The sequence below is a fragment of the Leptodactylus fuscus genome, chromosome 2 (genome assembly GCF_031893055.1).
Source record: "Leptodactylus fuscus isolate aLepFus1 chromosome 2, aLepFus1.hap2, whole genome shotgun sequence".
NCBI lineage: Eukaryota > Metazoa > Chordata > Amphibia > Anura > Leptodactylidae > Leptodactylus > Leptodactylus fuscus.
The window spans coordinates 691,699-717,376 of NC_134266.1; the positions used below are offsets into that span (position 1 = coordinate 691,699).

The window sequence follows — 25,678 nt, forward strand, 5'->3', positions numbered from 1 at the left end:
GCACTCTTCCTGGTTACAGTCCATTCCCTACTCTTCGGATTCCTCTTGCACTCCTCCTGGTTACAGTCCATTCCCTATAGTTCGGATTCCTCTTGCACTCCTCCTGGTTACAGTCCATTCCCTGTAGTTCGGATTCCTCTTGCACTCCTCCTGGTTACAGTCCATTCCCTGTAGTACAGATTCCTTTTGCACTCCTCCTGGTTACAGTCCGTTCCCTGTAGTTCGGATTCCTCTTGCACTCCTCCTGGTTACAGTCCGTTCCCTGTAGTTCAGATTCCTCTTGCACTCCTCCTGGTTACAGTCCGTTCCCTGTAGTTCAGATTCCTCTTGCACTCCTCCTGGTTACAGTCCATTCCCTACTCTTCAGATTCCTCTTGCACTCCTCCTGGTTACAGTCCATTCCCTATAGTTCAGATTCCTCTTGCTCTCTTCCTGGTTGGCCGCCTGCTTGGTTTCCTCTTCCTGGGGTGACATCATTGTGGCTCTCTCCTTCCCCTGCTATGTGTGATGTATTTCCTCTATTCCTGGCTCTCCGTCTGCTGGATTACACACTCACGCATTACACACTTGTATGTTGGCTCAGACCTGGGGATTGCTATTGTGGCTGGTGCTGTGAAGGCCCCTGTATTCTGTTGTGTATTAGTGCTCACAGCAGCACAGAGGGGCGGGCAGATCCTTGCAATGATTCCCACCCACTGGATCTCTGTGGATTGTAAATAGCTGGAGGAAGCAGAGACAGGCGGCAGCAGGGCTGGAGAGCAGAGGTAAGCACACACTGCCGGCTATTCCATCAGTCTCTGGGTCACTCCATTGTAAGAGGCTGCAGGACTGGAAGGAGAGAAAGTGGAGGATAATGGGAGACGGAGGAGAGAGACGTCCTGCGGGCAGAGCAGTGATAGGGACAACTACTACTCCTAATGTCCAGGGGGAGGATGAGAGTATGACTGACTGTACGGTAGGAGGAGGAGGAGGATGTGTAACCTACTAGGCAGGAGGACCCGGCTGTGTACAGGGAGATGTCATGTGTTTCCATAATCATCATGTGATCACGTGTATCTCAGTATGGATATCATTGAAAAACCTGCCATCACCTGGAGAAAAGCTCTGCTACATCTCTGCATACACGGCTCTGCTACATCTCTACATACACGGCTCTGCTACATCTCTACATACACGGCTCTGCTACATCTCTACATACACAACTCTGCTACATCTCTACATACACGGCTCTGCTACATGTCTACATACACAACTCTGCTACATCTCTACATACACAACTCTGCTACATCTCTACATACACGGCTCTGCTACATGTCTACATACACGGCTCTGCTACATGTCTACATACACGGCTCTGCTACATGTCTACATACACGGCTCTGCTACATCTCTACATACACGGCTCTGCTACATCTCTACATACACGGCTCTGCTACATGTCTACATACACGGCTCTGCTACATCTCTGCATACACGGCTCTGCTACATCTCTGCATACACGGCTCTGCTACATCTCTACATACACAGCTCTGCTATATCTCTACATACACAACTCTGCTACATCTCTACATACACAGCTCTGCTACATCTCTACATACACGGCTCTGCTACATCTCTACATACACAAGGGTCTTTACAGACCCCTGAGTATAATGATCGGAGGCCCGGGAGAGGTAAGGGAACATAAAAAATAGTGTTACTTACCTCTCCGTGCTCCAGACAGGCTTCGGGCCTAGTTGTGTGACGTCCCTGAAGATGGCCGACACCACCGAGGACTGCAGCGGAGCGGGGGATAGATAAGTGACAGTGTTTTTTCACTTGGTATCCTTCCTCGATCTCCGATTATTATACTCTGGGATCTGAAAAGACTCCAGAGTATAATAATTGTTCATGGGTGTCCACTATGGGCATAATACTGTGTGCAGGGGCCACTATGGGCATAATACTGTGTGCAGGGGCCACTATGGGACATAATACTGTGTGCAGGGGCCACTATGGGACATAATACTGTGTGCGGGGGCCACTATGGGACATAATACTGTGTGCAGGGGCCACTATGGGGCATAATACTGTGTGCAGGAGCCACTATGGGACATAATACTGTGTGCAGGGGCCACTATGGGGGATAATACTGTGTGCAGGGGCCACTATGGGACATAATACTGTGTGCAGGGGCCCCTATGGGACATAATACTGTGTGCAGGGGTCACTATGGGGGATAATACTGTGTGCAGGGGCCACTATGGGACATAATACTGTGTGCAGGGGCCACTATGGGACATAATACTGTGTGCAGGGGCCACTATGGGACATAATACTGTGTGCAGGGGCCACTATGGGACATAATACTGTGTGCAGGGGCCACTATGGGGGATAATACTGTGTGCAGGGGCCACTATGGGGCATAATACTGTGTGCAGGGGCCACTATGGGGGATAATACTGTGTGCAGGGGTCACTATGGGACATAATACTGTGTGCAGGGGTCACTATGGGACATAATACTGTGTGCAGGGGCCACTATGGGACATAATACTGTGTGCAGGGGCCACTATGGGGGATAATACTGTGTGCAGGGGCCACTATGGGGCATAATACTGTGTGCAGGGGCCACTATGGGGGATAATACTGTGTGCAGGGGCCACTATGGGACATAATACTGTGTGCAGGGGCCACTATGGGACATAATACTGTGTGCAGGGGCCACTATGGGACATAATACTGTGTGCAGGGGCCACTATGGGACATAATACTGTGTGCAGGGGCCCCTATGGGACATAATACTGTGTGCAGGGGTCACTATGGGGGATAATACTGTGTGCAGGGGCCACTATGGGACATAATACTGTGTGCAGGGGCCACTATGGGACATAATACTGTGTGCAGGGGCCACTATGGGACATAATACTGTGTGCAGGGGCCACTATGGGACATAATACTGTGTGCAGGGGCCACTATGGGGGATAATACTGTGTGCAGGGGCCACTATGGGGCATAATACTGTGTGCAGGGGCCACTATGGGGGATAATACTGTGTGCAGGGGTCACTATGGGACATAATACTGTGTGCAGGGGCCACTATGGGACATAATACTGTGTGCAGGGGCCACTATGGGACATAATACTGTGTGCAGGGGTCACTATGGGACATAATACTGTGTGCAGGGGTCACTATGGGACATAATACTGTGTGCAGGGGCCACTATGGGACATAATACTGTGTGCAGGGGCCACTATGGGACATAATACTGTGTGCAGGGGCCACTATGGGATATAATACTGTGTGCAGGGGTCACTATGGGGTATAATACTGTGTGCAGGGGCCCCTATGGGACATAATACTGTGTGCAGGGGTCACTATGGGACATAATACTGTGTGCAGGGGTCACTATGGGACATAATACTGTGTGCAGGGGTCACTATGGGACATAATACTGTGTGCAGGGGCCACTATGGGACATAATACTGTGTGCAGGGGCCACTATGGGACATAATACTGTGTGCAGGGGCCACTATGGGATATAATACTGTGTGCAGGGGTCACTATGGGGTATAATACTGTGTGCAGGGGCCCCTATGGGACATAATACTGTGTGCAGGGGTCACTATGGGACATAATACTGTGTGCAGGGGTCACTATGGGACATAATACTGTGTGCAGGGGCCACTATGGGACATAATACTGTGTGCAGGGGCCACTATGGGGGATAATACTGTGTGCAGGGGCCACTATGGGGCATAATACTGTGTGCAGGGGCCACTATGGGGGATAATACTGTGTGCAGGGGCCACTATGGGACATAATACTGTGTGCAGGGGCCACTATGGGACATAATACTGTGTGCAGGGGCCACTATGGGACATAATACTGTGTGCAGGGGCCACTATGGGACATAATACTGTGTGCAGGGGCCCCTATGGGACATAATACTGTGTGCAGGGGTCACTATGGGGGATAATACTGTGTGCAGGGGCCACTATGGGACATAATACTGTGTGCAGGGGCCACTATGGGACATAATACTGTGTGCAGGGGCCACTATGGGACATAATACTGTGTGCAGGGGCCACTATGGGACATAATACTGTGTGCAGGGGCCACTATGGGGGATAATACTGTGTGCAGGGGCCACTATGGGGCATAATACTGTGTGCAGGGGCCACTATGGGGGATAATACTGTGTGCAGGGGTCACTATGGGACATAATACTGTGTGCAGGGGCCACTATGGGACATAATACTGTGTGCAGGGGCCACTATGGGACATAATACTGTGTGCAGGGGTCACTATGGGACATAATACTGTGTGCAGGGGTCACTATGGGACATAATACTGTGTGCAGGGGCCACTATGGGACATAATACTGTGTGCAGGGGCCACTATGGGACATAATACTGTGTGCAGGGGCCACTATGGGATATAATACTGTGTGCAGGGGTCACTATGGGGTATAATACTGTGTGCAGGGGCCCCTATGGGACATAATACTGTGTGCAGGGGTCACTATGGGGGATAATACTGTGTGCAGGGGCCACTATGGGGTATAATACTGTGTGCAGGGGTCACTATGGGACATAATACTGTGTGCAGGGGTCACTATGGGACATAATACTGTGTGCAGGGGCCACTATGGGACATAATACTGTGTGCAGGGGCCACTATGGGGGATAATACTGTGTGCAGGGGCCACTATGGGGCATAATACTGTGTGCAGGGGCCACTATGGGGGATAATACTGTGTGCAGGGGCCACTATGGGACATAATACTGTGTGCAGGGGCCACTATGGGACATAATACTGTGTGCAGGGGCCACTATGGGACATAATACTGTGTGCAGGGGCCACTATGGGACATAATACTGTGTGCAGGGGCCCCTATGGGACATAATACTGTGTGCAGGGGTCACTATGGGGGATAATACTGTGTGCAGGGGCCACTATGGGACATAATACTGTGTGCAGGGGCCACTATGGGACATAATACTGTGTGCAGGGGCCACTATGGGACATAATACTGTGTGCAGGGGTCACTATGGGACATAATACTGTGTGCAGGGGCCACTATGGGACATAATACTGTGTGCAGGGGCCACTATGGGACATAATACTGTGTGCAGGGGCCACTATGGGATATAATACTGTGTGCAGGGGTCACTATGGGGTATAATACTGTGTGCAGGGGCCCCTATGGGACATAATACTGTGTGCAGGGGTCACTATGGGGGATAATACTGTGTGCAGGGGCCACTATGGGGTATAATACTGTGTGCAGGGGTCACTATGGGACATAATACTGTGTGCAGGGGTCACTATGGGACATAATACTGTGTGCAGGGGCCACTATGGGACATAATACTGTGTGCAGGGGCCACTATGGGGGATAATACTGTGTGCAGGGGCCACTATGGGGCATAATACTGTGTGCAGGGGCCACTATGGGGGATAATACTGTGTGCAGGGGCCACTATGGGGGATAATACTGTGTGCAGGGGCCACTATGGGGGATAATACTGTGTGCAGGGGCCACTATGGGGGATAATACTGTGTGCAGGGGTCACTATGGGACATAATACTGTGTGCAGGGGTCACTATGGGACATAATACTGTGTGCAGGGGCCACTATGGGACATAATACTGTGTGCAGGGGTCACTATGGGACATAATACTGTGTGCAGGGGCCACTATGGGACATAATACTGTGTGCAGGGGCCACTATGGGACATAATACTGTGTGCAGGGGCCACTATGGGACATAATACTGTGTGCAGGGGCCACTATGGGATATAATACTGTGTGCAGGGGTCACTATGGGGTATAATACTGTGTGCAGGGGCCCCTATGGGACATAATACTGTGTGCAGGGGTCACTATGGGGGATAATACTGTGTGCAGGGGCCACTATGGGGTATAATACTGTGTGCAGGGGTCACTATGGGACATAATACTGTGTGCAGGGGTCACTATGGGACATAATACTGTGTGCAGGGGCCACTATGGGACATAATACTGTGTGCAGGGGCCACTATGGGACATAATACTGTGTGCAGGGGCCACTATGGGACATAATACTGTGTGCAGGGGCCACTATGGGACATAATACTGTGTGCAGGGGCCACTATGGGATATAATACTGTGTGCAGGGGCCACTATGGGGTATAATACTGTGTGCAGGGGTCACTATGGGACATAATACTGTGTGCAGGGGCCCCTATGGGACATAATACTGTGTGCAGGGGCCACTATGGGACATAATACTGTGTGCAGGGGCCACTATGGGGTATAATACTGTGTGCAGGGGCCACTATGGGGTATAATACTGTGTGCAGGGGCCACTATGGGACATAATACTGTGTGCAGGGGCCACTATGGGACACATCCGTTTGTGTGAGTATTGTCCTGCTGGTGCCCGTTCTCCACCCTGCCATTAGAGATAACACGTGTTGTCTTGTAGATATTACTGAGCTGTCAGTGTCCTCACATCACTACTAGGGGTGACCGACTGTCCTATGTGAGGGCCCCCACATCACCACACCAGCAGGGGGCAGCATGTCACCCCAGAGCAAAGGCAGGATTGAAGTAATCACCACGAGACCTCCATCAACCCAACAGTCGTCAGATCCCATCATGTACACTACCCAAGAGAAGCCTCTAAAAACCTTTTTAGACTAAGGCCCCAAAGAGCTGCAGGAAATACCACAACACCTCCCATTATTTCCCCACCGCTCATTCCACAGAAAGTCTACCAAGGTTTCCTCTTTGGACGCTGTTCCCATTATACCTATAGGGGATCTGCCAGTTACAGTGTTTTTTATCATTGAGTGTATCAGAGCTAGTAATAACATGACGTCTCCTCCATAGTGTATATATATATACTGTGAGTGTCCTCTCCTATATAATCCCTGACGCTTCTTCTAGATGTGATTTCACTCTCCGCCCTCCTTGTTTGTTCCTCAGGTTCTTTAGGTCCAGGACTCTCACAGCTAAAGATTCTTTTGGAAGACCATGGTCCTTTCCATCAATGAGCCACCGAGGATGGAGATGGAGAGAAGCCACATGGCGGCCAGGATACTAGACCTCACCCTGGAGATGATCTACTGGATCACTGGAGAGGTGAGAGTCTCCCAGGACATGGCTCTTATCTCTAGGAATAAAGCAGGTGAATGACTGGACAGGTGAAGGATTCTTAGACTCTCTGTAGTGACCTGTAGTGTCTCACCATACACAGGATTACACAGTAGTGAAGAAGTCGTCTGGTGAGTGTGTGACACCCCGTGTGTCAGGAGGATGGAGCAGGACCCCGAGCCCCATCACCGAGTCTCCACCACATTCACTGAGACATGAGCAGAAGATCCTAGAACTTACCAGCAGGATCACTGAGCTGCTGAGCGGAGAGGTGAGCGCTGCTGGGAATGGTGGGACCTTCTACAAGAACACCAAGGAGGGCTCTGGGGGTGACTGTGTCATTGTGTTGTCAGGTTCCTATAAGGTGTCAGGACGTCACTGTCTATTTCTCCATGGAGGAGTGGGAGTATTTAGAAGGACACAAGGATCTGTACAAGGAGGCCATGATGGAGGATCAGCAGCCCCTCACATCACCGCTGGGTAAGAGGAGACCTTCCTGATAGAGGAGACCAGGTATGAGGTCCCCGAGATTCCCCCATCACCTGCTCATCACATATAGACAATGTATTCAGTCCCTGTGTATATTCCCTATAGATGGAGCCAGTCACACAGAGCCACCACAGAGATGTCCCCGTCCTCCATATCCCCCGGAGTGTAAAGAAGAAGAGCAGCCAAGTCTCCCCGCTGACCATCAGGTAGATGAAGCCGAGTTTTCTGCAGATCTTCCCTACATTGATGTAATGAAACTTCTTCTATAATTAGAGATTCTTTTAATGAGTTCCTCCGGGTCACTTGCCCTTCTGGGGCCGAGAGCTCTTCCTTAAACCTCTGTTCCTATTGGGCGCACTCATCATGGCGACCACCTGCCACTAAATCTCTGCTCACCTGCAAAATCCAATGGCAAAGCAATGGTGTTCTGGTTCTCAGTGCGGCCATCGGGTCTGGGGGTGGTTGGGGCTTCGGCTGCATTTGGTTCCCGCCCTGCCTGGACCTCTTAGTCCTTCTCCTCTTGTAGTCTGACCAGCACTCTGGAGATTCTTACGTCTTCATTCTGAGATTGTTGTCACAGGGTTTCTGTGCTCAGCGCTGTGAGATACTGAATACGGTTTCTCTGTGACGGGTTATATATGGACTAACATGGCGGTATTTGTGCAGATAAAGCCACAGAGGGGGAAACAGGGTGGTCTTCTTTGATGTTTTGTGCTCCTCTCTATATATACGAGACTTTTCCATATTTGCCTAAATGCTATGTATAGATAATATATGCATAGATAATACCCCTAGTAACACCATATACTACAGTGCACCACTGATAATACCCCCTAGTAACACCATATACTACAGTGCACCACTGATAATACCCCCTAGTAACACCATGTACTACAGTGCACCATAGATAATACCCCTAGTAACACCATATACTACAGTGCACCATAGATAATACCCCCTAGTAACACCATGTACTACAGTGCACCATAGATAATACCCCTAGTAACACCATATACTACAGTGCACCATAGATAATACCCCCTAGTAACACCATATACTACAGTGCACCAGTACCAGTACACCTTTTAGGGTTGTCTTGGCGTACACCTGGATATATGATAATCTGCGGCTCCTCTTCTTGTATACTCACCTCCTTAATGTGGATCTTTGCAGGAAAACATTGGTGGCACGACGTATGAACTGGAAGCGTCTACATCAGTGTCGGTGGACGGTAAGAACCTGTCATACATGCATACATACATACATGTCTTACATCTTGTGCTTATATCTGCCCTTTGTTTAACCCTTTGGACCTGCTTTCCAGTGGAGGAGATGGAGATCACATAGACACCTACTGATCTGTTACTGAATTCCTCGTCCACGGGGCCCGTCTGCTAATACAGTGCAGGGGTTACAGTGGATGTCATTAGATATTTGTTTTTGAAAGGCAATACGCCTTCGCAAATTACAGACGAGTTGGACGCTGTGTACGGGGACTCTACATACCATTTTGGGCAGCTGAATTTAAACATGGCCGTATCAGCTTGGTTGCTGATGAACGTGCAGGACGGCCAAAAACTGCAACCACGAAAGAAAACATTGCCCAAGTTCACCAAATGATGCTAGAGAAGCATGGAATGAAGGTTCGGGAGATAGCAGAGACTGTGAGCAGATCGAAAGAAAGTGTTTGCCACATATTGGTTGAGTCAAAGTCCACGCCATATTCCTCCGTGTGAATGGATCCTAAAGGTGTTGACTAATGCATGTATTACAATGCTAACACATTTTAAATTACCTGCAGTTCTATTACAGGCTGCAATAAACCTCAAAAATGGCACCTAAGGTTCACATCTGCGCTCGGGCTTTTGTTCAGGAAATCCGCTTGGAGAGGCCCCCGAACGGAAACCTAATCCACATAAAAAAATCACTTTTATCTCGCCTTTTTCGTGTGTAGAGGGGAACAGATTCCCAGTTATGACCAAGTTGTTTTGTAGGCTAATGCCCAGGCACTGATCATGGGCATTAGTGTCGGCTCTCTGCTGTACAATACAGTGGAGACCTGTTGCTTGTGTCCTGGAATGGGTTACAGAACAGAGATCTATCGATGCTGGATCTTCACAACACGTTTGTGTAAGCGTATCATGGCACTAACAAAGGAGATTTCTGAGGACCTCAGGAGAAAAGTTGACAATGCTCATCATGCTGGAAAAGGTTACAAAACTATCTCGAAAGAGTTTGGACGCCACCAATCTACAGTCAGACAGATTGTGTACAAACAGAGGAAATTCAGCATCATTATTTCCTTCCACAGGAGTGGCCAACACACCAAGATCACGCCAAGAGCAGAATAGTCTGTGAGGACATAAAGGAACCCAAGATAACCTCTAAGCAACTAAAGCCCCTATTCACATTAGCTAATGTCCATGAGACCACCATCAGGAGGACACTGAATAGTAATGGTGTACATGGCAGGACTGCAGTCCATCTCCATGCAGCAAGACAATGACCCTAAGAACAAAGGTCTACCAAAGAATGGGTAATAAAGGAGGACGTTACATTTTTGGAATGGCCAAGTCACAGTCCGGACCATAACCTAATAGAAATGTGGGAAGACCTGAAGTGAGCAGTTCATGGGGGAGGAAACCACCAACATAACAGGGTTCACATACTTCCACCACTCAGAGATCTGTCGTACTGGATCATTTGCTGCTATAAATGACCAAGTCTGATATTTTTGACTCCTCTGTTTGGTTCTCTTGATATTCTTTTATGTAGAGAACTTTTTATGTTGATATTGTGATACATATCCTGATTATTGTGTGGATTTTTCCCATACAAAAATGTTGTTCTTTTTTCCAGGTGAAGACGGGATGATCGTCCCTCATGAACATCTACTTTCATCTGCCCCTTGTGAAGTAGACAATGATCAGTTAGGCGGTGGCACAAAAAGTTCTGATCATCGGCAGGGTAAAAAATTTTCATGTTCAGAATGTGGGAAACATTTCAAACGTAAATCTCACCTTTCCGCGCACAAGAGAATCCACATGGGTGAGAAGCCATATTCATGTTCAGAATGTGGGAGATGTTTTAATCAAAGATCGAATCTTGTTACTCATCTGAGAACTCACACAGGAGAGAAGAGGTTTTCCTGTTCAGAATGTGGAAAATGTTTTACTAACAAATCCCGTCTTGTGCTACATCAGAGGAATCACACAGGGGAGAGGCCATTTTCTTGTTCGGAATGTGGGAAAGGTTTTACCAACAAATCAAGTTTTGTGGAACACCAGAGAGTTCACTCAGGAGAGCGGCCATATTCATGTTTAGAATGTGGGAAATGTTTCTACCATAAAAGAGATCACGTGAAACATCAAAAAAGTCACATGGGGGAGAAGCCATTTATATGCTCCGAATGTGGGAAATGTTTCAGCTTCAAATCAAATCTTACGCAACATCTGAGAACTCACACAGGAGAGAAGCCACATTTATGTCTAGAATGTGGGAAATCTTTTAACTATAAATCACATTTTGTGCAACATCTGAGAACTCACTCAGGAGAGAAGCCACACTCATGTCCAGAATGTGGGAAATGCTTTATCTATAGCTCAAGCCTTGTGACCCATCAGAGAATTCACACGGGAGAGAAGCCACATTTATGTTCAGAATGTGGAAAATGTTTTAACTATAGATCGAGTCTGGTAACCCATCAGAGAATTCACACAGGAGAGAAGCCACATTTGTGTACAATATGTGGAAAATGCTTTAGCCAGAGTACGCATCTTTTAAAGCATCAGAGAACTCACACTGGAGAGAAGCCATTGTAATAAAAATGTCCCTATGTACCCTATGAGTGTACAAGGAAAAACAATAAAAGTGATACTCACCTGACCCTGAGCCTCCAATTCTGCCTCTTCTTTCATTGACTTCCATTGTAAGACTTATAGGCCACAAGTAATTTACGTCTGCAGCCTACAGGATGCCTGAACTACTGTAAGGGACCTCATCATGCCAAGACATACACTCACCGGCCACTTTATTAGGTACACCATGCTAGTAACGGGTTGGACCCCCTTTTGCCTTCAGAACTGCCTCAATTCTTCGTGGCATAGATACAACAAGGTGCTGGAAGCATTCCTCAGAGATTTTGGTCCATATTGACATGATGGCATCACACAGTTGCAGTCGCAGATTTGTCGGCTGCACATCCATGATGCGAATCTCCCGTTCCACCACATCCCAAAGATGCTCCTCTATTGGATTGAGATCTGGTGACTGTGGAGGCCATTGGAGTACAGTGAACTCATTGTCATGTTCAAGAAACCAGTCTGAGATGATTCCAGCTTTATGACATGGCATTGCATTATCCTGCTGAAAGTAGCCATCAGATGTTGGGTACATTGTGGTCATAAAGGGATGGACATGGTCAGCAACAATACTCAGGTAGGCTTTGGCGTTGCAACGATGCTCAATTGGTACCAAGGGGCCCAAAGAGTGCCAAGAAAATATTCCCCACACCATGACACCACCACCACCAGCCTGAACCGTTACCGATACAAGGCAGGATGGATCCATGCTTTCATGTTGACGCCAAATTCTGACCCTACCATCCGAATGTCGCAGCAGAAATCGAGACTCATCAGACCAAGCAACGTTTTTCCAATCTTCAATTGTCCAATTTCGATGAGCTTGTGCAAATTGTAGCCTCAGTTTCCTGTTCTTAGCTGAAAGGAGTGGCACCCGGTGTGGTCTTCTGCTGCTGTAGCCCATCTGCCTCAAAGTTCGACGTACTGTGCGGCGTTCAGAGATGCTCTTCTGGCTACCTTGGTTGTAACGGGTGGCTATTTGAGTCACTGTTGCCTTTCTATCAGCTCGAACCAGTCTGGCCATTCTCCTCTGACCTCTGGCATCAACAACGCATTTCCGCCCACAGAACTGCCGCTCACTGGATGTTTTTTCTTTTTCGGACCATTCTCCGTAAACCCTAGAGATGGTTGTGCGTGAAAATCCCAGTAGATCAGCAGTTTCGGAAATATTCAGACCAGCCCTTCTGGCACCAACAACCATGCCACGTTCAAAGGCACTCAAATCACCTTTCTTCCCCATACTGATGCTCGGTTTGAACTGCAGGAGATTTTCTTGACCATGTCTACATGCCTAAATGCACTGAGTTGCCGCCATGTGATTGGCTGATTAGAAATTAAGTGTTAACGAGCAGTTGGACAGGTGTACCTAATAAAGTGGCCGGTGAGTGTAGATGTCCTGTTTGTGGTCCCGGCATCTTGTTGGAGAATAGTAGGGCAGGAACTGAAGCCAATGACTTCCTGCTCAACTGTAAGTTTTGCCTGCGTCCGTGTCCTGCTGCATTTTAAAGTGGTCACTTAGTGGCGGGGGGCATCTAATCATGTCAGTGGGCAGGAGGACACTGCCCTCTTGCCCCCATCTAGCTGCACCTCTGGAGACTGCCACTTTGTATGCTAGTCTTCATGAATTCCCCCATTGTCATGAATATTCGCGAATGGCAGACCACAGCAGAAGTGGGCGGGATCTTCTATGGACCGTGGCCTTTATAAAAGGGCACAGCTATATATAGTCAGATCCCATAGAATAACATCCGACCCCAGATTTCTACCAGTTAATTTAAAGACACAACGGCACCTTTTCCAATGCCATTTAGTAGGGTTGAGTGATTGGGTTCGGAAAAGATTGGATCCCCAGCGATAGAGCAAATTTCACGATCGGGATCGACTGGAAAATGATCGGAAATCGGATTTTGAAATCTCAAGATCGGCTCAACCCTAAAACTGACTTTTCCCATAGAGAAGCATTGACTAGGGTTGAGCGATCGGGTTCGGAAAAGATCGGATTCCGATTGGTGATCGAGCAAATTTCACGAACGGGATCAGCTGGAAAATGATCGGAAATTGAATTTTAAAATCGTTTCTGAAATCTCAAGATCGGCTCAACCCTACCATTTACTAATCACTATAAATATTGTATTGTATCGTGTGGATCGTAACGGTTACAGCGATACCGAATATCTTATGATGGTCATTGTAATAAAGTCCGCTACTCAAATCAGCTTATTAATTTACTTTCTTATGTTGAAGTTTAGAATTGTTTTAGAATTACTAAATCCTTATATAGATGGCGGATGGCGTCTGTATTTCACTTACAGCTTTGTGCGAGTCACGTTTATCACTAGCTCTGATCTGGACATCAAACCCTGTGGGCGTCGGATACTTTCATGGTTGAGCCACAGACTTGATTGTTGTCATTGGCAGGATTTCCTCTGTCCAAAAGCCTCAATGGTATATTACTGCTTTACATGTACAGTATAATGCCCTGATATAGAGAGAGCTTTATAGACCTGATCATTGTGTGCTACATATATATATATATATATATATATATATATATATATATATATATATTATATCCAAGTAGATCGAAACAGCTGTCCTCGGTTGAGAGACTATACCTGGTAATAATCCCAGCGTCATTGCAAAACAAAGGCCTCTTGGAAGGTCGGGCATGATGCTAAAGGGAGCAGGCTTTATTGGGTTATTTCATTGGAATCCTGTCATAAGACAGGCTTGCACATTCCAGTGAGCGCCCTCTATTGGTTTGCAATACTGAGGCAGCAACTGTCTTCCTAATTACATCATGGAAGGCAGAATTGCATATTCTTCCCATAGTTCCTTGCAAAGTGGAGTGCTAAAGGCTTACTAAGACTCCACACACCTATATGGTGGTCTCTCCCCAAGGAGTGACAATATCCCCTTGAAGCTTTTGGTCAAAGAAAATCCTCTCAATGGGAATATCTAGGTCTCTGGCTCAACTATTAGATGCCTAAAGGTCCTATGTTTAATGAAAAAATAAATACTATCAATTTTGATAGACCAGAGATACCCCCCCCCCCCAAAAAAAAAAAATAAAAAATAAAAAAATAAAAATAAAATAATAATAATAATAATCATAATAAAACATATCTGAATTAGTAGTCATTGCTCTTTTGTGGACATTATTATGCTGTGTATACTAATGAAGCGCTCGGTGAAAGTCAATACTGACTGGGTGCGATGTCTAGGACTCCTATCAAACTTGGCAAATTCTGGACTCTAGCTACGAGGCTGCTCATGTCGGAGGGTATTTCATAAAAAAAATTGGATGGTACCATCTTGAGCACTTCAGGCACAATCCGGCATAGTGTGTAGCCTGACATGCATTGAGGCTTAGTCAATGAGTGGGGCAAGGTAGCCAAGACACGGGAGAGAAGGGAGCCTGCCTCTTACCCCTACTACTGTCCGAATAAAAGCAGGCAAAAGAAGCTGCAGGGTAAACAAGTGTGTAGTCCATAATTCATACCCAGATGTAATATATGGGCTATAACAGGTAGTAAATATAAAATACAGAATACTTACATTAGCTTTAAGTCACCATGTCTCTGCCCTGAAGGTTATGTTACAGGTCCCCGACCCCTCTGTGCACATCTGCCATGTGCTTCTAGTAGGCCTCCTATGTTTGTCGGTCATTTATACCCTATAGATGCCCATTGTCTCTATATATGGAATACTTCAGATATAGGTTTGATATACCCAAGTGTATTGCAAAATTGACAGGGATCTCTGGATTCCTGTAAGATTGCTGAGGTTCTTTTGGATTCCGTGATAGAACAAAGAAAAAGACAGGCCAGACACATACTAGCAGGTTAACATAATTTATTATGTAGATTATCTAGGATTACTTACTGTCACAACCTCATCGATGCCGATCGGTTCCCATCGAGCCTTCAGTGACAGATCCAATCGGTGGACTTTGATGATGCAGGCGTCCCCCCCCACCGAATGAGTGAACACTCAAGGCTGATGTTTGCCATCGACTTTATAACCTGTGGGCGGATTATTCCTGGACCGCACGCAATTCGCATATGCTAGTTGCGAGCTATTCATCACCTTTCTTGGAAATCCCTCCACAGAGTGGCCATCCCCATGGGAAGACTGCCAAGAAGGAGCCCACTGCTCTGAATAGAGGCGATAACAGCTGTGGCTTGATAGTATTTGCTGATGATATAATATAGTACTTGTTTACTCCACTTGAAGCTGCCTGACTTGACCCCATATGTTGAGACAAAATGGCTTCCCCACGCTTGCTTGTGATTTTTCATTACACCAAGGCGCAGCCCCTGCGTGCTAATATAGGCACACAGAGATATGGGGCGGTGTAACGCACAATGCGGCCACTGGACTCTGAAAATGGCCATCTATCTGGGAGTCTGATGGGCCAGTCTGGGATTGGTGAATGTGACCTGCCAGGCGGTACATATTGGTAATAATACTATTTGGTCTGTCTTACAGGTAGACCTAGGCCTCTTAGCTCTAGTGAAGGGAAATCTTAATGCTTCAGCAGGCCGAGACATTTCCAACTTTGTAGGAACAGTTTGGGGGAGTCGTCTTTTCTGTCCAAGCATGACGGTGCCCCAATGCACAAAGCAAGGTGCATAAAGGTATGGCCGGGGGGTACTGATGTGAAAGAACTCGACCTCAACCCCATCCAACAAGGGATGAACAAGTTTGACCCTTGCAATGTCCAACATCCGTGCCTGACCTTACAAATACTGCAGTGAATGAATGAACAAAAAATCCTACAGAAGAGCTATGAAATCTTATAGAAAGTCTTCTCAGAAGAGTGGAAGCCATTATACCTGCAAAGGAACAATCAACTCCATGTTAACGCCTCCGGATCTAGAATGGGATGTCACTAATACTTCTGTAGTGCTCAGGACTGTGCAAAAGTTTGTCAGGTGTCAAAAAATAAAATAATCACCCAGTCTGTCTGGGATTAAATGAAACGACAGACGGATTGGAGCAACCCTACATCCTCAGAAGATCTGTCTGCAAGTTCTGAGATGAAGTGATGGAAGGCAAAGGTTAAAGGTCACACCAAATATTGATGAGATTTAGAATTAGCTAATTAGTTTATTTCTATAAAGAAAAAGAATTACAAATACCCCTTCTATATCTGAAAGCTTCTTACTTCTGTTCTACACCCACCTAAAGTTTTTTGCACAGTACTATATGTCTTTCTCATTATGTGAGTTTCAAAATTTTTTCTTTTTCTAGGCGAAGACCGGATCCGCGGCTCTCCCGGACACCTTCTCTCATCGGCCTCTTATGATGTAGACGTTAAGAAATCCCAAATTGGTAAAAGCAGTCCTGGTCATCAACTGGGTAAAGATTTGCCTTGTCTGGAATCTGGGAAACATTTTAACCATCAATCTAATCATTACGATCCCAAGAGAATTCACGCTGATAAAGGGCCGTATTCATGTTCAGAATGTGCAAAAAGTTTTAGTCGAAAATCTAATCTTGTTACTCATCAGAGAATTCACACAGGGGAGAGGCCGTTTTCCTGTCCAGAATGTGGGGAGTCTTTTACTAGGAAGTCAAGTTTTATAGATCATCAGAGAATTCACACGGGGGAGAAGCCATTCGCTTGTTCAGAATGTGGGAAATCTTTTATTAAAAAATCACGTCTTGTGAATCATCAGAGAATTCACACAGGGGAGAAGCGAAATTTATGTTCAGTATGTGGGAAATATTTTACACAGAGATCAACTCTTTTGGGTCATATGAGAACTCACACAGGAGACAAGCCATATTCATGTACAGAATGCGGAAAATCTTTTAACCAAAAGAAAAATCTTATGAGTCATGTAAGAACTCACACAGGAGAGAAGCCATATTCATGTACAGAATGCGGAAAATCTTTTAACCAAAAGAAATATCTTATGAGTCATGTAAGAACTCACACAGGAGAGAAGCCATATTCATGTACAGAATGTGGAAAATCTTTTAACCAAAAGAAAAATCTTATGAGTCATGTAAGAACTCACACAGGAGAGAAGCCATATTCATGTACAGAATGCGGAAAATGTTTTATCCAAAGGAGCAATCTTATGAATCATGTAAGAATTCACACAGGAGAGAAGCCATATTTATGTACAGAATGCGGAAAATCTTTTAACGAAAAGAAAAATCTTATGAATCATGTAAGAATTCACACAGGAGAGAAGCTATATTCATGTGTGGGAAATGCTATGCCCAGAGGCCAGGACTTGTAAAACATCTGACATCTCACACAAGGAAGAAGACATTGTAATGTTCAGATTGTAGGAGATGCGGCAGATGTGGAGCTCCGTATGTATAATAAAGAACATTTTTGTAGATTTTGCTCAGAATGATAGATCAATGTATGATTCTGGGGTTTGTGGGCCAAGTCTCTTTTTCTCTTATATATGTTGCTTAGAATAACGCCGGTACACACATCATAGACCCCTGACGCATTATTACGCATTGAAAGAAGTCTCAGGACCATTAATAAGCACAAGACTTTTCGAGGAAATTTTAAAAATGTAAATTCTGCTCCACCCATTTCCCGAGCTTAAAATCGCTCACTGACATCCGCCGAATTATTATGTCAGCACGTTACATGTAGAGCCCCCTCACAAGCACAGAGGGGCGCCTTAACCGCCAGGACTCCGCTGCTATGGGATAAGCAATTTAATTGTTGCAGGTTAATAGGTTTATTAGAAAAAAAATTTAATAAAAAGTGAACAAAATATCGGATGTTCCCCAAAATAGTATTAATAAAAACCACATCTTGTCTCTCAAGAAAAACACCTTACACTGAAATAAAAGTTACCACATGGGGCCTCAAAAAATTTTTTTTTCTTTTTCAAAATGTTTAATTTTTGCCGAGGTATTAAAATACTCCTCACGAAGGATAAAAGGACAATCTTTACTTTTCAGGAAAAAAATGCAGTGCGGCCTCTGGTTCTGGGGTCAGTGATGAGAAGAAACATGGTGTGCGATACGGCGGAGCCTGTAGTAGTATGGCGGGCAGGAAAGGGTTAAAGTATTTTGACTTCTCTGTATGTATCACTGAATATAAAGTGAACTCAGGGGACTTGTCTACCGCTAGAAACCTCCTATGAAATCAAAGGAAATTTCTGTATTATCTGTCAGGAGAGATCCGGAACTCGCCCATATAAGATAGTTAGGCTAAGGCCCCACTGGACGGAAATGCAGTGCTAAAGCGAAAGAACTGTGGCGTGAACGCATTGCAGTTCTTTCCGCAGCGATTTCAACAGAAAGGTCACAGAGTTTTTCTCCGCAGTTTTGACATGCTGTGATTTTCAAAACCGCAACGGACACGCTGCAATTTCTTCCACAAAGTGGGCATAAATCCCATCCCCTTTGCTTGCACTGTAAAACGCCGCAATTTTTCCTGCAGTGTCTCCGCTGCGGCCAAATCGCGGCGATTCCGCCCAGTGGGGCCCCGGTCTTAAGTTGGGTTCCTACAATCACACAGCTCTACAAATGGAGGAATTACATTGAAAATCGCAGTTTGTAGGTACCGATTTATCATACTATGAATATCAGTATAATCATGGTAAACGCCTAAAAGAGGATGTGGCACCGCACAAGCTGTTCTTATAGAGTAGACATTGTTACGGTAGAATTTCATTAGGATCCCAACTCATTGTCCGTGAGAATTCTTATATACACTGAGGTAGGTATAGATCATCCGAATGAAAGATAGGCACTCATGATGTGTTATGCGTGGTGTATACGTTGTGTGCGTGGTGTATGTGTGGCATACGAGTGGGGTATGCATGGTGTATGTGTGGTGTATGCATGTTATACAAGTAGCATACAGTATGCGTGGCGCATGCGTGAAGTCTCCAGCCTGACCCCACAGTATCCGTTTATCTATAGTATCAGGCTATACAGTACAGACAGAATTGTGATACCATATCAGGCAGGTATATAACGGTATAATGTATATAACGGTATAATGTATATACCTATAGAATATCCCTGACATATACTAAGCTTTGTGACTCACTATGAAGAGCACTAGATGACCGACACAGGGGTGAGAACTCAATTACATGTGGAGAGAAGTCACTGTGAGATATTGGCCAAAGCTTAGCATGACCTTAACATGTTTAACCCTTTTCTGCTCCACCATATCCACATTACTAGGGGACAGTCGCCTCATCTTATTTCCCTATGGGCGAATACACCGCCATCTCCTGACTAGTCTATACATATGGACATAAGCATTATGTATACAGTCATGGCCCCTGATATTGTTCCAGAAAGTGAAGTATTTCTCACAGTAAATGATGGCAGTGACACATTCTTCTGGTTACCAGATCTGACTGTATATTCATCTACGGACAATCCAGATGACTGACATCGCACTGTTATTACCTCTCGTCGCTGTTCCTAATATTTTTTTCCTTGTCGTTTGTTTTAATCTCCCTCAGATTATGTGAAGGATCTCCTGTCACTCAGTGGACCTCAGATACAATGGCGGAGTCTCTCCGTCCTCCTCAGATATAACACAGCAGGCTTGGGCTCTCAGGGTTACCTCACATGATACGAGGTCTGGTCTGACCGGCCATAAGACATTCCCTTCTCTCCCTCACAATCCTCCTGACAGGACTGACATCCTCACTGGTCTGTTCCCTCTTTTACCTCACCACCTCTAGCTCCGCCCACTTCCTGTTCCCTCTTTTACCTCACCACCTCTAGCTCCGCCCACTTCCTGTTCCCTCTTTTACCTCACCACCTCTAGCTCCGCCCACTTCCTGTTTCTGTTCCCTCTTTTACCTCACCACCTCTAGCTCCGCCCACTTCCTGTTTCTGTTCCCTAGGGTTGATGGGACTTGTAGTTCCTTCCCCTGCTGCTCCTTATAGGGACACACTAAAGAGAATGAAGAAAAAGAATGAACATTATTAGCAATGGGGACAGATGGAAAATAAAGATTTCATGAGTTTTCTAAGTGTAATAGACCAGCAATGAACAGGATATATCTGTAGTGAATAATGAGCGAATATTCCATAGAAACAGATGTATAATACTATTCCTGTGCTAGATAGACCTGGAGTAGAACAGGAGAAGTATTATACAACAGTTTCTATGGAATATTCGCTCATTATACACCACAGATATATCCTGTTCATTCCTGGTTTATTAAACCTAGAAAGCTCATTAAATATTTATTTTACATCTTTCCCCATTGGTAATAATGTTCATTCGTTTTCTTCATTCTTTTTAGTATGTCCCCTGCTTATAGCCCTGTAGTTCGGATTCCTCTTGCACTCCTCCTGGTTACAGCCCATTCCCTGTAGTTCGGATTCCTCTTTCTCTCTTCCTGGTTACAGTCCATTCCCTGTAGTTCAGATTCCTCTTGCACTCCTCCTGGTTACACTCCATTCCCTGTAGTTCAGATTCCTCTTGCACTCTTCCTGGTTATAGTCCATTCCCTGTAGTTCAGATTCCTCTTGCACTCCTCCTGGTTACAGTTTATTCCCTGTAGTTCAGATTCCTCTTGCACTCCTCCTGGTTACAGTTTATTCCCTGTAGTTCGGATTCCTCTTGCACTCTTCCTGGTTACAGTCCATTCCCTACTCTTCAGATTCCTCTTGCACTCCTCCTGGTTACAGTCCATTCCCTGTAGTTCAGATTCCTCTTGCACTCCTCCTGGTTACACTCCATTCCCTGTAGTTCAGATTCCTCTTGCACTCTTCCTGGTTATAGTCCATTCCCTGTAGTTCAGATTTATTCCCTGTAGTTCGGATTCCTCTTGCACTCCTCCTGGTTACACTCCATTCCCTGTAGTTCAGATTCCTCTTGCACTCTTCCTGGTTACAGTCCATTCCCTGTAGTTCGGATTCCTCTTGCACTCCTCCTGGTTACAGTCCATTCCCTATAGTTCGGATTCCTCTTGCACTCCTCCTGGTTACAGTCCATTCCCTGTAGTTCGGATTCCTCTTGCACTCCTCCTGGTTACAGTCCATTCCCTATAGTTCGGATTCCTCTTGCACTCTTCCTGGTTACAGTCCATTCCCTGTAGTTCAGATTCCTCTTGCACTCTTCCTGGTTACAGTCCATTCCCTGTAGTTTGGATTCCTCTTGCACTCTTCCTGGTTACAGTCCATTCCCTATAGTTCGGATTCCTCTTGCACTCCTCCTGGTTACAGTCCATTCCCTGTAGTTCGGATTCCTCTTGCACTCCTCCTGGTTACAGTCCATTCCCTGTAGTTCGGATTCCTCTTGCGCTCCTCCTGGTTACAGTCCATTCCCTGTTTTTCAGATTCCTCTTGCACTCCTCCTGGTTACGGTCCATTCCCTGTAGTTTAGATTCCTCTTGCACTCTTCCTGGTTACAGTCCATTCCCTACTCTTCAGATTCCTCTTGCACTCCTCCTGGTCACAGTCCATTCCCTGTAGTTCGGATTCCTCTTGCGCTCCTCCTGGTTACAGTCCATTCCCTGTTTTTCAGATTCCTCTTGCACTCCTCCTGGTTACAGTCCATTCCCTGTAGTACAGATTCCTCTCGCACTCCTCCTGGTTACAGTCCATTCCCTGTAGTTCGGATTCCTCTTGCACTCTTCCTGGTTACAGTCCATTCCCTGTAGTTCGGATTCCTCTCGCACTCCTCCTGGTTACAGTCCATTCCCTGTAGCTTGGATTCCTCTTGCACTCCTCCTGGTTACAGTCCATTCCCTACTCTTCGGATTCCTCTTGCACTCCTCCTGGTTACAGTCCATTCCCTGTAGTTCGGATTCCTCTTGCACTCCTCCTGGTTACAGTCCATTCCCTATAGTTCGGATTCCTCTTGCACTCTTCCTGGTTACAGTCCATTCCCTGTAGTTCAGATTCCTCTTGCACTCTTCCTGGTTACAGTCCATTCCCTGTAGTTCAGATTCCTCTTGCACTCTTCCTGGTTACAGTCCATTCCCTATAGTTCGGATTCCTCTTGCACTCCTCCTGGTTACAGTCCATTCCCTGTAGTTCGGATTCCTCTTGCACTCCTCCTGGTTACAGTCCATTCCCTGTAGTTCGGATTCCTCTTGCGCTCCTCCTGGTTACAGTCCATTCCCTGTTTTTCAGATTCCTCTTGCACTCCTCCTGGTTACGGTCCATTCCCTGTAGTTTAGATTCCTCTTGCACTCTTCCTGGTTACAGTCCATTCCCTACTCTTCAGATTCCTCTTGCACTCCTCCTGGTTACAGTCCATTCCCTGTAGTTCGGATTCCTCTTGCGCTCCTCCTGGTTACAGTCCATTCCCTGTTTTTCAGATTCCTCTTGCACTCCTCCTGGTTACAGTCCATTCCCTGTAGTACAGATTCCTCTCGCACTCCTCCTGGTTACAGTCCATTCCCTGTAGTTCGGATTCCTCTTGCACTCTTCCTGGTTACAGTCCATTCCCTGTAGTTCGGATTCCTCTCGCACTCCTCCTGGTTACAGTCCATTCCCTGTAGCTTGGATTCCTCTTGCACTCCTCCTGGTTACAGTCCATTCCCTACTCTTCGGATTCCTCTTGCACTCCTCCTGGTTACAGTCCATTCCCTGTAGTTCGGATTCCTCTTGCACTCCTCCTGGTTACAGTCCATTCCCTGTAGCTTGGATTCCTCTTGCACTCCTCCTGGTTACAGTCCATTCCCTACTCTTCGGATTCCTCTTGCACTCCTCCTGGTTACAGTCCATTCCCTGTAGCTTGGATTCCTCTTGCACTCCTCCTGGTTACAGTCCGTTCCCTACTCTTCAGATTCCTCTTGCACTCCTCCTGGTTACAGTCCATTCCCTGTAGTTCGGATTCCTCTTGCACTCCTCCTGGTTACAGTCCGTTCCCTACTCTTCAGATTCCTCTTGCTCTCTTCCTGGTTGGCCGCCTGCTTGGTTTCCTCTTCCTGGGGTGACATCATTGTGGCTCTCTCCTCCCCCTGCTATGTGTGATGTATTTCCTCTATTCCTGGCTCTCCGTCTGCTGGATCCAGCTCTGCAGCATTACACACTTGTATGTTGGCTCAGACCTGGGGATTGCTATTGTGGCTGGTGCAGTGAAGGCCCCTGTATTCTGATGTGTATTAGTGCTCACAGCAGCACAGAGGGGCGGGCAGATCCTTGCAATGATTCCCACCCACTGGATCTCTGTGGATTGTAAATAGCTGGAGGAAGCAGAGACAGGCGGCAGCAGGGCTGGAGAGCAGAGGTAAGCACACACTGCCGGCTATTCCATCAGTCTCTGGGTCACTCCATTGTAAGAGGCTGCAGGACTGGAAGGAGAGAAAGTGGAGGATAATGGGAGACGGAGGAGAGAGACGTCCTGCGGGCAGAGCAGTGATAGGGACAACTACTACTCCTAATGTCCAGGGGGAGGATGAGAGTATGACTGACTGTACGGTAGGAGGAGGAGGAGGATGTGTAACCTACTAGGCAGGAGGACCCGGCTGTGTACAGGGAGATTTCATGTGTTTCCATAATCATCATGTGATCACGTGTATCTCAGTATGGATATCATTGAGAAACCTGCCATGAGATGTCACCTGGAGAAAAGCTCTGCTACATCTCTGCATACACGGCTCTGCTACATCTCTGCATACACGGCTCTGCTACATCTCTGCATACACGGCTCTGCTACATCTCTGCATACACGGCTCTGCTACATCTCTGCATACACGGCTCTGCTACATGTCTGCATACACGGCTCTGCTACATGTCTACATACACGGCTCTGCTACATGTCTACATACACGGCTCTGCTACATGTCTACATACACGGCTCTGCTACATCTGTACATACACGGCTCTGCTTCATCTCTACATACACGGCTCTGCTACATCTCTGCATACACGGCTCTGCTACATCTCTGCATACACGGCTCTGCTACATCTCTGCATACACGGCTCTGCTACATCTCTGCATACACGGCTCTGCTACATCTCTGCATACACGGCTCTGCTACATCTCTACATACACGGCTCTGCTACATCTCTACATACACGGCTCTGCTACATCTCTACATACACGGCTCTGCTACATCTCTACATACACAGGCTGTGTATGGTATATAGCAGTACATTTACCACAGATGTTACACCTGTAGTCTGGATACAAGATGAGATACGGCAGGACCATGAAGTGTCATAATCTGCTCACCATGAGACCTCCATCAACCCAACATTCGTCAGATCCCATCATGTACACTACCCAAGAGAAGCCTCTAAAAACCTTTTTAGACAAAGACCCCATGTAGTCGGCCACAACAAAAACGAGCTGCAGGAAAAACTAGAACACATCCGGTTTTTTTCCCATAGTGACTTATTTGGTTTCTTTTCTTATCATTGAGTGTATCAGACCTAGTAATAACATGACGTCTGCTCCATAGTATATACAGTTAGGGCCAGAAATATTTGGACAGTGACACAAGTTTTGTTATTTTAGCTGTTTACTAAAACATGTTCAGAAATACAATGATATATATAATATGGGCTGAAAGTGCACACTCCCAGCTGCAATATGAGAGTTTCCACATCCAAATCGGAGAAAGGGTTTAGGAATCATAGCTCTGTAATGCATAGCCTCCTCTTTTTCAAGGGACCAAAAGTAATTGGACAATGGACTCTAAGGGCTGCAATTAACTCTGAAGGCGTCTCCCTCGTAAACCTGTAATCAATGAAGTAGTTAAAAGGTCTGGGGTTGATTCCAGGTGTGTGGTTTTGCATTTGGAAGCTGTTGCTGTGACCAGACAACATGCGGTCAAAGGAACTCTCAATTGAGGTGAAGCAGAACATCCTGAGGCTGAAAAAAAATAAAAAAATCCATCATAGAGATAGCAGACATGCTTGGAGTAGCAAAATCAACAGTTAGGTACATTCTAAGAAAAAAGGAATTGACTGGTGAGCTTGGGAACTCAAAAAGGCCTGGGCGTCCACGGATGACAACAGTGGTGGATGATCGCCGCATACTTTCTTTGGTCAAGAAGAACCCGTTCACAACATCAACTGAAGTCCAGAACACTCTCAGTGAAGTAGGTGTATCTGTCTCTAAGTCAACAGTAAAGAGGAGACTCCATGAAAGTAAATACAAAGGGTTCACATCTAGATGCAAACCATTCATCAATTCCAAAAATAGACAGGCCAGAGTTACATTTGCTGAAAAACACCTCCAGAAGCCAGCTCAGTTCTGGAAAAGTATTCTATGGACAGATGAG

The 25,678-nt window shown here is 46.2% G+C and overlaps 1 protein-coding gene across 1 annotated transcript in view; it reads left to right on the forward strand.

Moving 5' to 3' along the window:
* The first annotated feature begins 644 nt into the window (after nucleotides 1–644).
* Nucleotides 645–25,678, forward strand: part of LOC142193531 (uncharacterized) — a 49,169-nt gene continuing 24,135 nt past the window's right edge. The window contains 10 exon segments of the mRNA XM_075262503.1: nucleotides 645–764; nucleotides 6,955–7,110; nucleotides 7,226–7,393; nucleotides 7,476–7,817; nucleotides 8,785–8,842; nucleotides 10,471–11,428; nucleotides 13,562–13,661; nucleotides 15,963–16,101; nucleotides 16,728–17,724; nucleotides 23,633–23,676. Coding sequence (XP_075118604.1) covers nucleotides 7,003–7,110; nucleotides 7,226–7,393; nucleotides 7,476–7,817; nucleotides 8,785–8,842; nucleotides 10,471–11,428; nucleotides 13,562–13,661; nucleotides 15,963–16,101; nucleotides 16,728–17,724; nucleotides 23,633–23,676 — 2,914 coding nt within the window. The 5' untranslated portion in view covers nucleotides 645–764; nucleotides 6,955–7,002.